The following is a 19,724-nucleotide window of genomic DNA, read 5'->3' on the forward strand; positions in this document are numbered from 1 at the left end:
GGCACAGTGCGCACACGCTTGCGTCAAGGCTCTGACCCTGGGAAACGCATAGGCAGATATGCACGCCTTGTTCCGACAGGTGTACGCAAAGTTTGATCAGCACACGCGCCGCCGTGCCGGTTCGATGAAACCTGCTGCGCGCAGCCCAACTGCTCTTCCGCAACACATTGTCGTTGTTGCTGTCCCGCAAGTTTTAAATCCTCTCCTCCATCCATAGCAGGCAAGTGTGCACCCGCCGTAACAGCTGCGCACATAGTTTTGACGCTCTCCGGGCGGATGATAAGCTTACGGCCATAAAGCTGAGAGTGACACGCAGTCCCGAGGAGTGAGGCAGCGCTCGGAACAAATCTTAGGTGCCGCAGAGCGAAGCGGCAAATACCTTGGAGAGTTAGAACGAAGCTCCCGCGTGCGCTGCTGACTTCCAGAGCGATACCGTTGGACGTAATGGCGGCGGCAGTGTATGTCTGCAGGCGATCCCCTGGCCTCGTGATGGAGTACAGATACGTGAGTATCCCTTTTCTCTTACGAAAAATAGCTGGAGGAGCTACCTTCTCCTGCTTTAGCGGCATCACAATTGGTGTTGTAGGTGTTTCGTGATCTAAAACTCCGAGCCATGATAGCCTGTAGGCTGAGGTCACTCTGTCGGGAATACATCGCCAGTGGTAGTGTGGGTCTCCTTAGGATTGAACGATCAGTTATGCGAGCGGCTAAGAGAGGAGTCGCTGAAGAAATATTTGATGTTGGGAAAGGTTTAGGGTCGCCGGAGAAGGGGTAGGCAGCGAACGCGATGGTTAGATGGCATCCTCGAGGCACTGCAGATGAAGTTATGTGATGTTAGGAAGATAGTGAGCGACCGGAAAGTGTGGCGTGATATGGTCCATAGGGTCACGAAGAGTCGGACACGACTGAACGACTGAAAGCTATCATTCCCACTTCGCAGCGGGAGAGAGCGAAAAGTACTAGAGCTTTCTGCTGTCGTCCCTGCAATAACTATAGCTGCAGCGCTGTCCTGCCATATATGATGTGTGCGGTACACAAGGAGTAAGCGGCGCCTGCATGGCTCTCCATTGTTTTTCTAGAAAACAGGGACACCGTCAGCAAGATGTCCTGTGCCGTCCTCGTTCATCGTTGTTCTCGCGCTATTCTTCCTTAGTTGAGATGCTTTAGCAGCCTGCATATTCTCTTCTCAAGAACAGGTATTTTATTTTATTTATTTTTTTTGCCCACTGAAGTGGTCAGGTGTGCTCTGTATATATACTGTCTCAAAAGCAGTGGTCCTTACCCTGAGGTTTGGTATAATCTTCGCAAACAGCCCCACTTGCAATGCTGAAGGGTGCCACGTGAGACAAATGTTTCGGAATGGTTTTGAACACTGCAGAGGATATACTTCAGAGTTTATGAGACTCATCTAGCTACTACATCGAGAAATGGGCTGGCGTGCAGAGAGTGACGGAAAACGCTTTTAGTGTCAACGCACAAAGGGACAAGAGGTCAATTCGCTTTCAGAGATTCGACATCCACGCTCTAAATGACGAGTACTTGTGATGTCAACCTTCGCAATTTCTGATCTATATTGTGGAGCCTCGGTGTCATGCTGTTTTAATTGATCAGACCTGTAAAAATTATTCGCAGTAATAGTTGAAGCTACGAGGTCAAGAACACGCTTATGTATGCTGCTGCCACGCTCTCATATAGTTTGTACTCCACTACGAACAAATTTCACGGGACGGAGAGGATGAAGGAAAGAACCGAAAGAATAGATCCGCCTGAGCATTCGGTGCTTATTACAACGCGAGCAGTGGCTTGTTAGAATTCCCTCGCATTGGGGCCAAAGCTACATCATAACATCATCACCACTCATGTCTTATACATCATGTCATAGAAGAGACATTTTAGGTACGTCTGTCTGCGATGCTGCAGACGCCAGTGGTTCCAAAGGAACAGAAAAAACCCACATGCAGGAATAAGACCTTAAATAATCTGACGACAAAAAACGCAATGAAAAACGCGAACAACGACGCCGGCACTGCGTAACAGCATTCTAGTATATATATATATATATATATATATATATATATATATATATATATATATATATATATATATATATATATATATATATATATATATATATATATATATATATATATATATATTATCGAGAATGCTGTTCTTACGTCCCTAATGCCCATGCCACACTAGAGTCCATATATGCAGATTTTGGAGACCCTCTAAATTCTGACCATGCATTTAGGAGGCATTTGAGGCGTTCATGTTGATTGTGATAGACAGCCTTCATTACACCTATCTCTCTTCCACACACCACATTCCGATAACCACTTCATCTTTTAATCCCATCCTGTCACGGCGTCTGACAAAAATGAGAGGTGTGCACGCTCCTTGCTGCGGTGTCCACGGCCTGCAAGCCAGTTTGTTCTGTCTTGCAGACTGCACAGACTCTGAATAGTTGTTTTTTTTTTCTTTGCGGCGTTTAAAGTTCCAAGGTGGTGGTGGTAGTGAAAACTTTTATTGTCCGGAAGAGGCGACACCGGAGCTCCGGCACCGCTCGCAGGCGTCCAGGGAGCCCGATGTCATCCCAAGAGGCAGGGGCTAGTAGACAAAGCGGTTCGCCGCTTCGGTTGCCAGTCGGACAATGTTGGCCTCTGTCGCCGGGTCTTCGCTATGAAGCGCGGTCTCCCATGCTTCTTCGTCCTGGAATAAATTGTAGCCCGGGGAGTGGCTGCACTCCCAGAGGATATGTTTTAACGTTCCTATATCGCTACAGAATCTGCAGAACTGGTCCTCCGGATTTCCAGTTTGCGTGAGGTATCTCCATCTGGGAGACATGTGGTTTTTGGCTTGCAGGCGGCGCCAGGTGACTGCCTCTGTGGACTGAGTCTGTGAGTGGCACACTTTGAATCATTGCTGAGCAAAAGGCCATCGGGTTTCGCATCACTAATGCGTTCAATCACAGCTGGCTGGAATTGTGACGGCTATGCAGGAGTGTAGGTGTATAGGAAAAGCCGCAGACGCCACGCGAGACATTTCGAGCTACAAAAATGTCTCCTCTATCTCCCTCCTTATATATGATTAGCTAAACGCAGTACTAAGCAAGAAACTCGCTTTATTCTAAACGTCTGTTTCTGCGAAGGACTTCGCGCTGCTGCATAATGTTAACTGCAAAGGCTAACTTTCCATCACAAGGAAAACGTTCGTGCAATCAGCCACTCAGGCAGAGGAAAGAGCTTGACCCGTTTTTCTTTTTCTTCACAAACAAAAATTACGGGAACGCATAAGCTCCGCTATTAAGGGTACGCCGCAATAGAAAACACTCACGATGCTTTAACGCGATAGCATTAAGGGCCCCGTGTAACAGAAAAGGCAGTGTTGGCTCTGTGGTTGTAACGCGAAACTCAGAAGAAAGTAAATAAACGATAACAGCTTTGCGGGAACCCGCGGATTCGAACACGGCTCTTTCGCAGAGCGAGGCGAACGCGCAACCACTCCACCAAAGAATTTCCTTCTTTAATGCCGGCTGTAATACAGTTCATAAAACGTGCTCTCCGCACTTCGGCCAGCTCAACATTATTATATGTTCAGTTATGCCAAATCATCAAATATATCCGCCCATTGAGGAGGATCTGGCAACGCTCGATACAGCCCTCGAGGACAGACAACGCTTTCAATGAAGTGGTCGCGCATGGGCTGAACAACAAGCCCGACATGTTCAAATTGCATTTTCGTTCTCCAAAAAGCATGGAAGCCCAGGACTATAATTAAACCTTACGGTACATCGTCCTATGAATCTACCGGCAAAAAACGCATGCCATATGGGTCTAGCGGGAGCTATTTCATTAATGTGCGCTGTAGTACATCTCAGAAAAATATTGGGTCGTAGCAGTCGAGGAATACGTGTTCTATTGCATCGGGTTTCTTGCAAATAAAACATCTTGTTTTCCATTGTATGAATAACCAGGTCTCAACGTGGAGTGCTCCTGTATGGAGTTTAAGGAAGAATGTTTTAACAGATGGTATTTCTGGCATTTTCTTTACTCGCTTGAGCATATCCTGCCTTGGGCCTGCATGACGTGGTGAACGGTACATTTGTACAGGAACCATTGTATCAATGAGGTCCGTGTAATATTTTTCTTACTAACGTTGTTCAGATACTGAGGCGAAAACCACACCTTCAATATCCTGTAGGAAAGTATAATAATAATAATAATAATAATAATAATAATAATAATAATAATAATAATAATAATAATAATAATAATAATAATAATAATAATAATAATAATAATAATAATAATAATAATAATAATAATAGACTTTTTCATTAAACGATGAAAAGGGCCGAGGAAAAAAGCTCGAGGTGTTTGACGGACCATCGGCCCCTACATCTACAAAAGCATCACGGTAACATCAAAGTTCACCATGTCAAAATAACAAAGATATTCGCAAAACCTTAGGATGTACCAAAAGGAAAAAAAGTAAAAAGGAGAACTTGACGGATATAACCCGTCACTGCCCTTTACATTTCGCATGACGTCACAACAAATGCTGGAAGCATTATGCGCAATCATACTTCTATGAATTTTCGGAGAAATTGATCCTTTTGATGCCTTAGATAAACAAACCTCGACACAACTTGCCTCAGGAACAAGTGAACAAGACCAAGGTTCCCTTTTTTTAGCAGGACGAAACAAATTCGCTCGGCCCGTGTTGCACACAATGCTGGCCTGTGTTGCACGCAACACATTCAGTTCACACAAGCCCCGCCGGGGTGGCGCAGTGGTTACAGCGCTCGACTATGGTTCCCAAGGACGCGGGATCGAATCCCGGCGTCGGCGGCCGCTTTTCGATGGAGGCGAAAAGCAAGGCGCCCGTGTGCTGTGCGATGTCAGTGCACGTTAAAGAACCCCAGGTGGTCGAAATTCCCGGAGTCCTCCACTACGGCGTCTCTCATAGCCTGAGTTGCATTGGGACGTTAAACCCCCCAAACCAAGCCAAACCAAACCAGTTCACACAAGATCGTGGAGATAATAAAGAGGTTGCGGCCTGTCAACGTTTGCTCGTGCAAACGTTGACAGGCATCTGCCTTGCCACGCATCAGACCTTGCGCTCAGCTCTTAATCAGACCAATACGCGTACGGATCGCGATAGCGGTCAAGTGGCACACCGAGGTGTTGCGTTGGAACAGTCGACCCCCGCAACCGACAATAATGCTCCCGAGCGCCGTCCCAAAGGCCGTGCCAAAATGCATAACTCTTATAATAGCTGATCTGGGATCCAGTACATTCACAGTATTGTTGAACATGAGTCGTGACTCGTTTAATGCTCTGTGTGAGCAAAAGACGGCAATTTCATCTGCGTAAGCCAATATTTTAACGTGTGCCTCTTGCAGCCTAAACCCTGTGAAGATATCGTTATAAGGGATTTGCATGCAGAGTAGCTCAAGGTAAGCTGCGAATAACAAAGGAAAACAGTGAGGGGGGCATCCCTGCCTCACAGAAGAACAAATGCTAAGGCTATCAGTAAGCTCAGCATCGACAACAATACGTGTTGTGCATTTGGTGTACACCATTCTAGCCCTTTCTAATACCACTCGGCCAACGTTGGAATGCTCTAAAATGCGATCGAAAGCGTTTGCTAGATCGAGCTGCACGATAGCCACGCGTTCACCAAATGCATTCAAGCATTTTTCGTGGACGTTAATTGCAATACTCCGGTATTTGATGTCTGATGCGGGCCTACCAATGTCGTTATAACTGACTTATTCGCTAATTCATAAATATGTTGGCAAGGATCGATAGGAACTCGCCTATAGGCGTTTCTCCAGATCATCGGTTTCGGGTATAAGCGCAACGTGTAATGATGTGAACAACACTTGGTTTCGATCTTAACATTCAAGGAACACTCCAAGGATCTTCGGGGCTATCAGACTTTTGAAAGCTTTGTAGAACGCGGCACCCAGGCCGTCTGTCCTGGTGCTTTGCCAACAGCCAAGTCATCGATAGCCTTTTCTATTTCCTGCACGATGACTGGCTGCTCAGGACGTTAGATAGATGGATTTATTGAAAGGAAAAGGCAGAGAGGTTTGCCGGAATAATTAAAATCTGGCCTACTACTCTGCACTGGGGAAGGGGAAGGAGAGAAGAAAGAAGATTGTGATGGGTGACCATGTAGGAGAAGGCATATGAAATACATATCTACAGGCACAGTGGCTTGCTTTACAGGCGCGAATCACGTCCGCTGGCGCACAAAAAACGGCAAAGAGCACGCACTGCCTGGACACCCTTCCCTTTGTCCTGCCAAGCGCCCAGCAGCAGTTCCTCCGACAGAGGCCTCTTGTCCAAACGCTTCAAGGAAGCGGCTAGCACACTTCTTTCGCGCGCATACGCTGGGCACACCAATAATATATGGTCCACAGTCTCTGAGATGCCACAAGTTGAACATTCCGGCGAGTCCACCTGTCCAATTAAATGTAAGTACTTGCGAGTGAAAGCCACATTTAATCGAAGTCTATGTAGCAAACATGCCTGATGGTGCGGAATATCACGCGGAACATAACATTTCAATGTTCGATCGAGCCTTCTAGGCGAATGTGTCGGCCGTCTGGCTGGGCCACGTAAGCTGCTGTAGCATTTTTCATACAACTCGTAAAAAGGAAAGTCGTATCCGCTCTTGAAAAAAGCACGTCTGTTTGGAGGCCTTGATGAGTGCGTTTTTCGCTTCATCATCGGCCTGTTCATTCCCATGGAGCCGGCAGTGGGCAGGGATCCATTGAAACATTATCATGTGGCCTTGCAGCTGGGGAGATGTGAGGAGCTCCATAATGTTTAGTGCCAGGGACTGATAGGCAGTGTGACGTAAGAAGTTTCCCAAAATTTGTAATGCAGTCTTTGAGTCCGTGAATATACACTATTTTTGAGGTGGTTCCCCACATATGTAGCGAATAGATTCCCGAATGGCTACAAATTCAGCAGCGGTTGATGTAGAGGTATGTCCGAAAAGGAAATGCAAAGACGTTTTCTGAGCTGGTATGACCACAGCTGCAGCGGATGCCTGCGCTGACACAGATCCATCGGTTTATACGTGGATATAATTAGGATATTCTGACCAGATGTGCGCCAGAGTGAGTTGTTTGATTCCACTAATTGGCACTACTGATTTCTTTAGTATTCCGGGAACATGAAGGTGCACCAAAGGTTTATCTATCGCCCATGGTGGTCGGGCGGGACGATATGGTAGGGCATATTCTGTCGGTACCTGCGACTGGTGGCAGCAGAGTGCACTTGTAAAACTGCAGTCCGGCCGCTCATTCACAATCTTGCTGAGTGGGTGAAAACGGTGTCTTGTAAGTGCTCGCAAATATACACGGAGTGCACGTTCGTACGACAAGTATATGGATATTGGGCGACCATGTGACTCTTCAATTGTGCCTTTGTTAGAGGTGCACCTGGGCAGTCCAAGGCATATTTTCAGTGCCTGCGCTTGCACACTCTCTAAAGTCCGCAAGCAGGAAATGCTCATACTAGAGAGTACTGGGAGACTGTACCGGATGTAGCCAACAAACAAAGTCTCGTAAAGCCGTATTAAGGAGCGCTCAGTTGGTCCCCATTTCATGCCAGCTATGAAACGAAGTACATGGCAAAAATTAATTAGCCTTTTCTTCACCATAGTAATATGTTTCGACCAAGATAGTCGGTGGTCAATGATTACTCCCAAGAATCTGTGCCTGGAGACGTATCGTATTGCGACACCATGAAGAGTAATCGGGTTAAGGCTGACACATTTTCCCATAAATGCGATCACTGCACACTTTTTTGCCGCTAAAAGTAAACCTTGTCGCCGTAAGTACATCGATATCGATGACACAGCTCGTTGCAATCTCGCACGTATTTGTGGACGCGCCGAACCAGAGGCCCAGATGCAGATGTCGTCAGCACATCCACTTATGTGAATTTAGTTTGCAGTGCACTCACCATGCCAATCAGCGCAACGTTAAATAAAGTTGGGCCGAGGACTCCTCCCTGCAGAACTCCACGACCGACCTGAAAGCGCGTAGTATCTCCTTCAGGCGTAGTCATGTAAACAGAGCGGTCATTAGGATAGCTCACAATCCACGAGTACAGCCGGCCACCAACTCCCACGTCATCAAGTCCGTCAGGAATAACATCATGGAGGACGTTTCCGTAAGATCCCTTTATATCTAAAAAGACAGCAGCTACTAGTCGACGGTGACGCTTTTCGTGTTCTACGGTCGCCACAAGGTCGATGACGCTGTCAATGCATGAGCGTCCCCGGCGAAATCCAGTAATCATATTCGGATAAAGATCATTACTCTCTAGAAACTACTCAAGTCTTGCCCGTACCATTCGCTCCATAACGTTTCCAACACAGCTTGCTAGGGCAACTGGCCGGTATGAGGTAAGTTTGAGAGGGGGCTTTCCAGGCTTCAAAAGAGCAACCAGGCGGCTAATCTTCCAGTGTTCAGGAACAGTACTAGAACCCATATATTATTAACATAATTCAGTAGTGCAGTTCTACCATCCTTGCCTAGGTTTGATAAGTTTGAATAAGTAATCCTGTCATGACCAGGTGCAGATGAATGCCGACAAGAAGCAAGAGCGGGGTCGAATTCATCTAGGTATTGTAAAGGGCACATCGCATTGATCATTCGGCAAAGGTGGCGCATAAACCTCTGAAACTGATAACTGTGCCTGGTTTGTTGCCACAACCATTTTACAAAAATCTTCAGCTACGTCAACTTCATTGCGGCGCTGATAGAGGGCCAGGGCACGAAAAGGGTGCCTTTCTTGCGGAGGTGTGCGTAAGCCAACAGGGGCTTACGGGGATCTAGTGATGAGCAGAACTGCCTCCAGCGTTGTCATCCTAACCTCTTCAGGTGGCACAAAACGTTTCGTTTAGCTCGGCGAGAAAGTGCGAGATCTTGCGCAGATCTCGTTCTTCTGTACTTCCTTTCAGCCCGCCGACGGATCGTGCGAAGCCGCTCGAATTCCACGTCGATGCTGGACACTGACGCCGGCACACAAACATAGCGAGTGTTCTTGCTGAGAGAGGAAGTAATGAGGCCCTGTATTTGAGATGGTGACTGGAGGTCCACGCTGGACGTCTCCACCGATGCCCTAAAAGCGGGCCGGTCTGTGTATTGCACACGAGGCGAAGTGGCAGGTGCGAATCACTTGATGCATACGTACGTTGGTATGTGATCATTCCCATGTGTTTCCACATCACTACACCAAGAAACAGAGGGATAGAGGCTTCCGGAAACAAACGCCACATCCAAGCAGCTGCTGTAGGTTGTTCCGCGTAGAAACGTCGGTGAGCCGTCGTTTATATTGACGAGATCTTGCCTATGCATAAAGTCTGACAGGTGTCTTCCTCGATTGCTCATTATGGCACTACCCCACTGAGGGTGGTGAGCATTAAAGTCCCCCACAATAATACGAGAAGCTGCACAACACTGGATTGTTGAAAATAGATATGACATGTCAAAGCCATCCCTCGGTGGAATATAAGCGCCAATTACAGAACATACTCGTCTTTTCAGGGGTTAATGTCAAACAAATGTAGTAATTCGTGTTTTGTGGCTGTAGAGCATGGCGGACGTGCGCAATGTCTTGGCGTATACAAGCCAGCACTTTGCTTGTTTCGTCTGCTTCTCGAGACCATAGCAGAACATATCCAGAAAGGCGGAAAGCAGCCGGCATGTTGGGCTCACAGACCACTATCACAGGAAAGCGGTACTTCTCTACCCGCTGCCGGAAGTCACTCAGCCGACTACGCAGGCCTAGAGCATTCTATTGCATCATTACACTGCGGCGCAAGTGCATCATCACAGAGGTGGCGTTAGTTTGTTGCGCCATTGTGAATTATTGCAATGCCGCCATGAGCGGCTCAAATGCGTCCAAAAACTGAACAGCAAACTTTGCTGTTTGCGCGTTGATGCTAGAGAGCAGCACCCACATTGAACGAACAAGCTGTTCCAGCAAATCTTTCACCTGTTGGCTGTCGGGGATGTCGAAATTTTCAGCACGTGTGGCAACCAAACTGGGATGAGGCCTGGCAATGGCCTTTGATGGTAGAGCAGGCCACTACGCATCAGAGGCGGCAGGTAATACAACTGCTTCTGTCTGATCCCTGGACTGTGACATTGCCTATGACATTATATCCAGAGTATTTTTAACGGGATTAGGCTCAGTCTGTTGTGGCACCTGAGCTGACGTTAACTGTAACGTTGTCTTATCCAGGCCTTGCCTTCCTATTCCTTGTGTCGGCGTCGGGAACAGTGCTTGCGACGACGAATAGACGCAGCCGCTTCTTGATGAGTCGAATTGTCTCGTAACATCTTTTTTAGTATAAGTACGTCTTTCAACAATCCTTAGCCGTCGCTTCATGGGCACCCGAGCAGTTCGCACACTTGACAGTCTCCGTCTGGCATGTGTCATGAGGATGCGTATACCGCCGCATCGACGGCAGGTTACATTCAGATTTGCCGTCGCCGTTGTTGGTACGAAGGCCACGGAAAATATCCCTTGTTTTTCAGCATTCTTCTCTGGTGTTTCACTCATTATTGACGTACGGCGCAGCTTCCTTTTCAGGTGGCGCGACTGTACAGGCGTGTAGCTGCTGTATCAATCTCAGTCACTGTGCAGTCATCCGCAGAGTCCGGAAGCTCCACGTTCGCGATGTTGAGGTGACCCGTCGAGTACGCCGCAGCCTGTTCGACGGTGGCGGGTGGGCGCACTGGTCGTGCGCCCGCCATTCCGAAAGATGACGAGATCACAAATAGCTCACAGCAATAAAAAATCCAGAAATGTGGAAGAGCGCTCGCTTCAGGCGTTCGGAAACCACTTCTTCAAGACGTGCTTTTACTTCTTCCAGTCTGAGCATAAATGAAAGGAAGGCGTCCTGAAAAGCATCTTTAGCGTTTCTTGCTTTTTGGGTGGCTCAGCAAGTCACTCAAATGCTCGATAATTACACGCTTAATAACAGTGTTATCGTTCGTAATCTCGTTCTATACGGCGGATTTCTTCTTGGAACGAGTATCGCTTTTCGTCCGATAGTGCTCACTTCGTTGGAATTTCGCCGACCCACAGCTTTTCGGTTCTTGATCGTATAATCGCAGCTGTATTTTATCGTATCATTAGCTCCTGGTAACTTTTCACTTCTCTTATTTTTTGAATAAACACACCCGGGTCCAGGCTTTCCATATTCATCAAGAACTCTAGTTCCTCGCGTAGATTGGTTTCGCTTTGGTTCTGGCTGTACTTAAGAATGGTGCTCCTTTTAATGGCTAATAATTTCACAGTCTTTTTAAACTCTTCCCATTCGATTTTCCAACTTGCTGAATGCGATGCAAGTATCTTATGTATTGTTTCTGTCAGTATATTATTAAAGTCTTCATTCTGTAAAAGCTTCACGTTAAACTTCCACAGGTACCAGTTTAATCGACTTTTGGCCAGCCTTTTCCCGAATGTTGCTGTCACTAAGCTATGATCACTGAACTGAATATGTCCTACCCCATACCCAATGCATAAAGGCAGCTATTTCTGTTGATACATATACTCGATCTCTGGCATGATTATCCCGCTGGTAATGGGTCGACCATTTTACCGATGGTCGCGCACCATCTGTAAAATGTTGCCTGCATCTTCTAAACATTTTTCATGAACAATTTATGAAAGCAACTCGGCGCTCTTGTCCCGTACTCGTGTGTGCTTAAAGCGATCGGGGACAGCACAGCCGAAATCTTCTAACGATATTATGACTTTGTCACAATTTAAATATACATCGAATCGGTCAAAAAAGGACCTACGCTCCGCTTCATTGTTTGGAGCATACGCACATCACGCGGCAACGCAGACCAAGAACGGCGAGATCAACAACCAGGAGGCAGCCACTTGCACATGAAACAACTGAATGTACACAATTGTCTGAGTTATTGCGTATAAACAAAGCACAACTGTTCGAAGTACCAACCGCGTGGCAAATACACACGTCAAAATGGGCCCGAAGAGACCATTCGGTTGGTCACCTCAGCGCTTTATAATTTCGTCGCTTGGATTGGTACCCTTGGACATTTAAACTAGCTATCCGCAGCGCTGTCTCAAGAATAATAGCCAGGAACTAGTAATTGGTGGCTCTCCATACGGCACAAATTGCGAAGAGCAGAAGTCACATGCTGAAAACAATACGATGCCAGTTGCAAATTAACTTCCGCGCCAAAGATCTTTTTCGATTTTTTTTCGTAGAGCTTTCTTCGATTTTAGTCCCCATCGCTGACAAATCGAATGGCGTCTATGACAGTAACACAACTAGTAAATGATGTCGTATGGAAGCCATGCTAAATACAACCAAAAACAAGATACATCCCTTCCTACAGAACATTGATAAACAGCTTGGCGTCTCCTTCCTGACGCGAATCTAAGAACAAAATGCTCAGGATGACAGCCATAGCATTCACCATTACCCCCTAGCGCACATTTAACACACCGGCAATGTTTTTTTATTTTAAATTTTTTAAATTTTTTATATTTGTTTTATTTTCTTTTTACGTAAATAAAGTTTTCCCCACCACTTCCTTTACACACTGGTACTTAGCATAAGCAAACGCCTTTCAATTCTAAGCATTTTGATGTCTTCGAACCACGGTGCTTCCACCGTGCTTCGAACTCCCTTTTTTTAATTTTTTATTTCTTCAGTTACTTCAATTAGTTAATTGATCAATTAAGCTCTACTTTTCCTAAATAGCTTCATCAAGCCTTAACTTTTTATTCTTATCGTTGTGACATAGTTAAACCTGCTTTTTCAATTATTCATTTTTCAATTATTTCAATTATTTAATTGATCAATTTACATCCTCTAAATTTTCTTAATTTGCATCAGCCGGGATTGGCACCTGAGATCTAACACCTTTTAAACCCCCTTTTTCTAATTTCTCATTTTCTTCAATCATTTCATTTAATTTATCAGTTACACACTAATTTTTTGGTTTGGAGTTTAACGTTCCAAAGTGACTCAGGCTATGGGAGACGCCGTAGTGCAGGCATCTAGAAATTTTGACCTCCTGGGGTTCTTTGACAAGCGCCACGGGCGCATATATTTTTTTCGCATCCACCGAAAAGCGGCTGCCAAATGGCATCATCAAGCATTGCCTCATTCTGAACACTGACACATTTGGACCACCTATCCCAATTTTTTAATTTCTTTAATTTATCAATTAACTACAGTCATTTAATTAACTCGTCATCTCCTATTACACACCAGTCAATCATCAATCACTAGAACGACAGATTACCGTGATATGATTTCTTCACGTAGCCCCCGATTTTTCTCGCACACGGTGACGCCGACCGCGTTTCGACCGAGCGAGCTCTCTGCACGGAGGGGAGTGCACATTGAGGCACTCTAGCTGTCGCTTAAACAGAGTTAGCAATTGTCTTCTCGCGACTTCAGCTGCCGTCAGTGAATAGGCTCCGCGGACCTCGAAGCCCGTGATGTTCAGTCGCGCAGTCAACGCTAAAAAATAAAATAAAAAATACAAAGGTTATTTTTTTCTTTGTTCAGTCGCCAGCCAGAAGTTGAAGTTAACTTCATTTCCCAGACAGTGGACTCGTTGCAAAAGAGGTGGACTGCCTTCGGGGGTGGATATCTTGCGCGAGACAGGAGAGTCTTGCTGGAACGCGCGGAAGAGGCAGGCGCAAGGGGCGCCCGCGCAGCGGTTTCCCCCGTTGTGAGCAACTAATAAACGCCGCGGAAGCCATGCGCCCTCGTTTCGGGCCTTAGACACCGATGACGGCTGCAAGCCGCAGGAGCCCATTCTGAACTTGACTTGGAATCGTATAAAAACAAATAAACGGGCCGAGCTCCCTACAAGGCCTGAGCGACTGATTTCGCGGACTTTCGGTTGTCCAACTATAAAGCTAGCCGTTATATTAACGCTATCGGCTTAATCAACATTCTGCTTCCTTAGTCCTTTTGGTTGGGTTCAGTTTAGTTGCTGTTATTTACAGGTGGGCTTAGCCTTGCGATTATCCGGCCGGCAATTACATCACTGCAGCGACACTTAGTTGCCAAAGTTTTGATATAGATCTGGTTTGGTTTGGTTTGTGGGGTTTAACGTCCCGAAGCGACTCGGGTTATGAGAGATGTCGTACTGGAGGACTCCGGAAATTTTGACCACGTGGGATTTTTTAACTTGCACTGACATCGCACAGCACACGGGCGCCTTACTTTTCGCCTCCATCGAAAAGCGGCCGCCTAGGCCGGAATTCGATCCTGCGTCCTTGGGAACAGCAGTCGAGCGCCTTAACCACTGCGCCACCCCGGCGGGGTCGTGAACAACAGAGTTACACTGCCACGCTCCCAAATACAAAAAGGGTTATCAACTGCTGAGGTCACCATTTCGAGTCTGGATCAGTCTTGAAGGAATTCTGAAGGATGACGGGAAGACTCATCTCTATGCAAGAGGCTTTCGCATGAGTATAATTAATGTCTGAAGTAGCGTGTGGCGTCCTCTTGAGGGGAGCAAGCAGAACGCACCTCTCTGCATTTATAATCTGTGCAGCACGTAAGTTAGCGATCCCTGCTCACAGCACCTGATGTGCACAGCGGTGGCGCCGCCAGTCTATAATCTGCTGCGTCCAGGTTGGGTACTATAGCAGCCAAGCGATCGCTATGCAGCAGAGAGTGGCTTCAGATCTATCTGTTCCACACGGTTGATTGGATGGGCGCCACAAAGATCTAAATGTTTAAGCACAATTTCTTTGAAGTACCTCGTGTCCTTTTAAGGGATTTTTCTAGACGATTTTTCTTTTTCATTGCCCACTGTTATGATCGGGGGTTCCAACACAGGCACCAGCAGCTGACGACAGCATCCAAGCGGGTCCGGCGATCGGCAGCACTGGAAGGCGCTGAGCCGGCGATAATAACTACGGGCGGCAACATCGCCAGCACGTACTGCGGCGATCAGTAACCTCGCCGGGTCGTATGAAAGGAGAGCGACCAATAATAATAATAATAATAATAATAATAATAATAATAATAATAATAATAATAATAATAATAATAATAATAATAATAATAATAATAATAATAATAATAATAATAATAATAATAATCAGCCAGACTATGCCCACACATATTGTGTTGACTTGCCAATTGTGTTCAAGCCATGTCAGCCTAGCGGTCAACTTTGCCGCAGGTGCTGGGGTTCACGTCTGGACAGACAAGATATATCTAACCCCAGCAGATTGTTTTCTGGTTTTTCTCGTTTTATTCTTATTCTTCTCGTTTTGTCGTTCTGTTTTTATTTCTTAGTGTTCGGGCTAGTTTGCTTCTCATGTCTTACTCTGCTGTTTGCTATGTTCGGTATACACCGCATTTGCTAAGAGATGGCCTGCCTTCCGTTCTTTAAAAAATGTTGATTCTGTTTTTTGATAGTTTATCTGCTGGGGTTAGATATATCTTGTCTGATTTCCTGATGGTGCCGCCTGGCGATCACGTGTTGGGTTTGTAGCGGATTTTGGCGATGAGTCTCATGCTTGAGCTGGACGTATAAATATGCCACCTTTCCGTTTATTAAATAGTTTGTAGTGTGCACATGTGGTGTCCCTTTCTTATCTGGATCCGTTTCCGTGTTTCGCCGCCGTTCATTTCCATCATTCACCAACTCGCCCCCCAGGCCGTTATACTTAGCAAGGCAATATCATCAGCAAATCGCAGATTACTGAGGTATTCTCCATCTACCCTTATCCCTAACTGCTCCCATTCCAAGTCTCTGACTACTTCTTCTAAGCAAGCTGTGAATAGTACTGAGGAGAGCGTGTCTCCTTGCCTACCACCTTTCTTTATAGGAATTTGTTTCTTTATGCAGAACTATGGTTGCTGTGCAGCCCCTATATATATCTTCCACCACTTTCACGTACGGCTCGTCTACACCCTGATTTCGCAATGCCTGCATCACCGCCGAGGTTTGAACTGAGTCAAATGCTTTTTCGTAATCAATGAATGCTATGTATAAGGGCTGGTTATATTCAGAGCATTTTTCTATCACCTCATTGATGGTATGGATATGATCGATAGTAGAGTACCGTTTCCGAAACCCTGCTTGATCCTTTGCTTGATTGCAGTCTAAGGTTGTCCTGATTCTATTGGTGATTACCTTAGTAAATACCTTATACGTAACAAACAGTAAGCTGATTGGTCTGTAATTTTTAAGGTCCTTAGAGTTCCCTTTCTTGTGAATGAGGATAATGTTTGCGTTATTTCATGGTTTTGGTACCGTCGATGACACTAGGCATTACGTATACAAGGTGACCAGTTTTCTTAGCCCGATATCCCCTCGTCCTTCGACAAATCTGCAGTTACCTGATCCTCTCCAGCTGATTTCCCTATTTCCATAGTTAGATAAAGTTTTTTTAACCTCGTTCATCGTCACTGGCGGAACGTCTCATTGTTCTTCCCTACTGCCAGTCTGATTACTGTCCTGACTACTTCGGTTACTGTACAGATCAATATAGAACTCCTCGGCAACTTTGACTATCTCGTCCATATTCGTGATGACATTGCCTGCCTTGTCCCTTAGAGCATACACTGATTTTTACCTATGCCCAATTTTTTCTTCCCCGCTTTGGCTTCCCCCATTCTTACAGCGTGCTCACTTTTCTCCATGTTATACTTCCTTATATCGGCCATTTATACGCTTATTGATTAGCTTTGATATATCTGTCCGTTTTATCTGGTCTGTTTCGTTGAACGTTAATCAAATATTTCGTTCGTAATCAAATATTTCGTCTCCCTAGAGAGATAATTACCGGCAACCTCTCTAACTATCCTACCGTCTACCTCTACAGCGCACTAAGTAATGATATAAAATTAATGTTCATTGCTTCTAGGCTAAGGTCGTCACCCTCGGTTAGAGCTGGATATCTATTCTGTAGCCAGATCCTGAACTCTTCTGCCCTCCCCTTCACCGCTAAATCGTTGATGGACTTCTTTCTTAGTAATCTGTGTTGGACTCTTAACAGATTTAGACTAATTCGAGACCTTACCTAAATGTGGTCACTGCATCGCACTTTCCCGATTACCTCTACATCTTGCATAATGGCGGGGGTTGAACACATTATGAAGTCAATTTCATTTTTAGTCTCCCCGTTAGGACTTTTCCATGTCCATTTCCGGTTCTTCTGTTTGCTGAAGAAGGTATTCATGATTCTTAAGTTATTGCACTCTGCAAACTCAACTATTCACTCCCCCCTCCTATTACTAGAACCAATGCCATAGTCACCTCTACCTGGTCTCCTGCCTGCCTTTTTCCTACCTGGCATTGAAGTCGCCCATTAGTGCCGTATACTGCGTTTTTACTTTTCGCATTGCCGATTCTACATCTTCGTAGAAGATTTCAACTGCCTGGTCATCATGACTACATGTAGGTGCGTAGGCATGTACAACCTTCAGTTTTTATCGTTTAAGCTTACTTAGCATGGCTACCACCCTATCATTAATGCTATAAAATTCCTCTATATTACTCTCTATATTCTTATTGACAAGAACACCGACTGCTAGTTCTCGCTTCTCCGGTAAACCTCGATAACCCAGTACAAGCCCGTCCTTCAGTACAGTATATGTCTCATTTGGCCTCATCACCTCACTAAGCCCCTATATCCCATTTCATGCCCTCTATAGTTCCTCTAACAGCATTTCTAGACTAGCCTCACTAGCTGGGGTTCTGGCAATAAATGGTCAGTTTCAAAAGGCGGCCTGTCCAGCGGTGCCATAGATTCTTAGAAAGTAATGTATAATTATCTGTCTGGCTCTCACAGGGGAGACCCCGATGACGTTTTCCCTTTGTTGGCGAAAGCGAAAGCATACAACTTTTCGCGGAACGGGAGTTCCCGGGACTTGCTGCGTTAAGCGCCGCGGGAAAGTGACCTTTGCTGTTTCAACTTGGCGATGAATGAATCTCGGCCGACGGTACAAGATCGCTATCGCCACCAAGGGAAGAACTGCGAGGAATTCCGAAGACGCCTCTTACAATGGGCGCTGCCTCTGATGACCGGTGTATTCCACTGATTGGACTACCCGGCATAAACTATATATATATATGTCCCCAACTCCCTAGATGGGGTCAGCAAACAGTATTTAAGCTGCGGGGAATTGTATCCAGCAGCAGCTCCGTCTCAAGACATTCTTCATTATGTAGAAAGTGCATATATAAACGTTCCTTTTCGCCTTTCATCCCTGGCCGCGATACCTCCTGGCCCCGCTAAGGTGAAGCTCAAGCCCTCACTTCGACAGGGCACATGCTCAAGGGTATAACAACTAGAATAAAAATTGGAAAGCGCTTAAGCTTCGCCTTAAAGAGTTCACCGCGATAGCATTGTCGGGCCCCGTTAACCCCGCTCTATTAAACCTCCAATGCTTTGAAGACGATGGATGGATGTACAAGACTTTGAATCGGGCGGCGGCTCCCGTCGTACGATAGAAGAAATGAGAAGATGGCTGCGTGCTTGTCGCGCACTGCGAAGGAACCATGTTCGACTCCGCGGGTCGCTAAGACGGATGAACGGGCTTACCGGTCATCCTGTAAACAAGCTCGCCCGGTTGCCGTCTCTCTGAGACAACCAAGATGCATTATTAACCTTTGCGAAGCCATTATTAGCCTTTGCGAAAGGCTTAGATGTTTCGGTAGTTGTTCCCCATGAAGAACTTGATTATTCGCAGCTGCTTGCCCCTTTTGGTAGCGACAGCTATGATAATCAAAAGCCTGCACGTGTACCTATGCAGGCACTCGTGCATTACATATGTGGTCACGTGGTGCAGCGCCGCGTACTCAGTAACCATCAGCATCAGCCCGCTACCAGATACCCTGCCATGCCAACTACATTTATGCGCTTCTCTCTCTTCCTTTCGGACGCACACGGGCGCATCACGCAGGCCGACAAACAAGAATGCAATCCGAAGGTTATACAGAGCTTGTTTTTAAAGGAAGTTTTCCATGAGGTCTGCAGAGTGGCCTCAAATTGAAGCGCTGCCAGGACATGCGTTTTGTTTACAAATTTTGTGTGCCCTGTAAGTAGGGCACCCAGCCAATACGGTAGCCGATTCGCGCACCTGTTGGAACAACCATCCGCTGACATACACAGCTGCACAGGATAAAATACCTCCCACGCCCTGCACATGCGCCCAATTAAGCTGGAGTAATACAATGGTTCGCTTATAGAGCTAGTGCTGGTGGTGTTATCATTTCTGGTGTGGACATAAGTAAATGGAGGACGTCTTTCTGTTCAAATTAAATTCGAGGTCTGTACTGGTGATAAGAGAAAGCTCCGGAAGCTTGTCCAAGTGAAAGCGCGCTGGTGTCTACTACCGGTGTGGACATACCCCGACTGCCAGTTTCAATTATCCAAGGTGTGAAAAAGTTTAGTAAGAAATAACGTGCTCCGTTACTTTTGTCCGCACTGGTACAGATAGTGGATGCGAAGCCGTCTGCATGGCATTTGGGTGCTCCCTTATAACACGGGAGGCACCCTTACAAGTCTCTGCAACAAGCGTGAGACGTTCGCACGACAAGTTCTTGAATCTTCTATAGCACAGGTTATCGGCTTTATTAATCGCAAACTACTGACCTACACACGTTCCATGGCCGAGACATAAAAAGCCTTAGAGTGTTAGTGAGGTGAACGCACTTATAT

General features: G+C 46.1%; 1 protein-coding gene across 1 annotated transcript in view; it reads left to right on the forward strand.

Annotated features, from left to right (window-relative positions):
- Nucleotides 1-296: 296 nt before the first annotated feature.
- LOC146194078 (proton-coupled amino acid transporter 1-like) overlaps nt 297-19,724 on the forward strand; it is a 122,477-nt gene continuing 103,049 nt past the window's right edge. The window contains exon 1 of the mRNA XM_084602973.1: nt 297-504. Coding sequence (XP_084459099.1) covers nt 445-504 — 60 coding nt within the window. The 5' untranslated portion in view covers nt 297-444. The remainder of the gene's footprint in view (nt 505-19,724) is intronic.

This window comes from Amblyomma maculatum, chromosome 4 (genome assembly GCF_055883805.1).
Source record: "Amblyomma maculatum isolate TAMU_Amacu chromosome 4, ASM5588380v1, whole genome shotgun sequence".
NCBI classification, from domain to species: Eukaryota; Metazoa; Arthropoda; class Arachnida; order Ixodida; family Ixodidae; genus Amblyomma; species Amblyomma maculatum.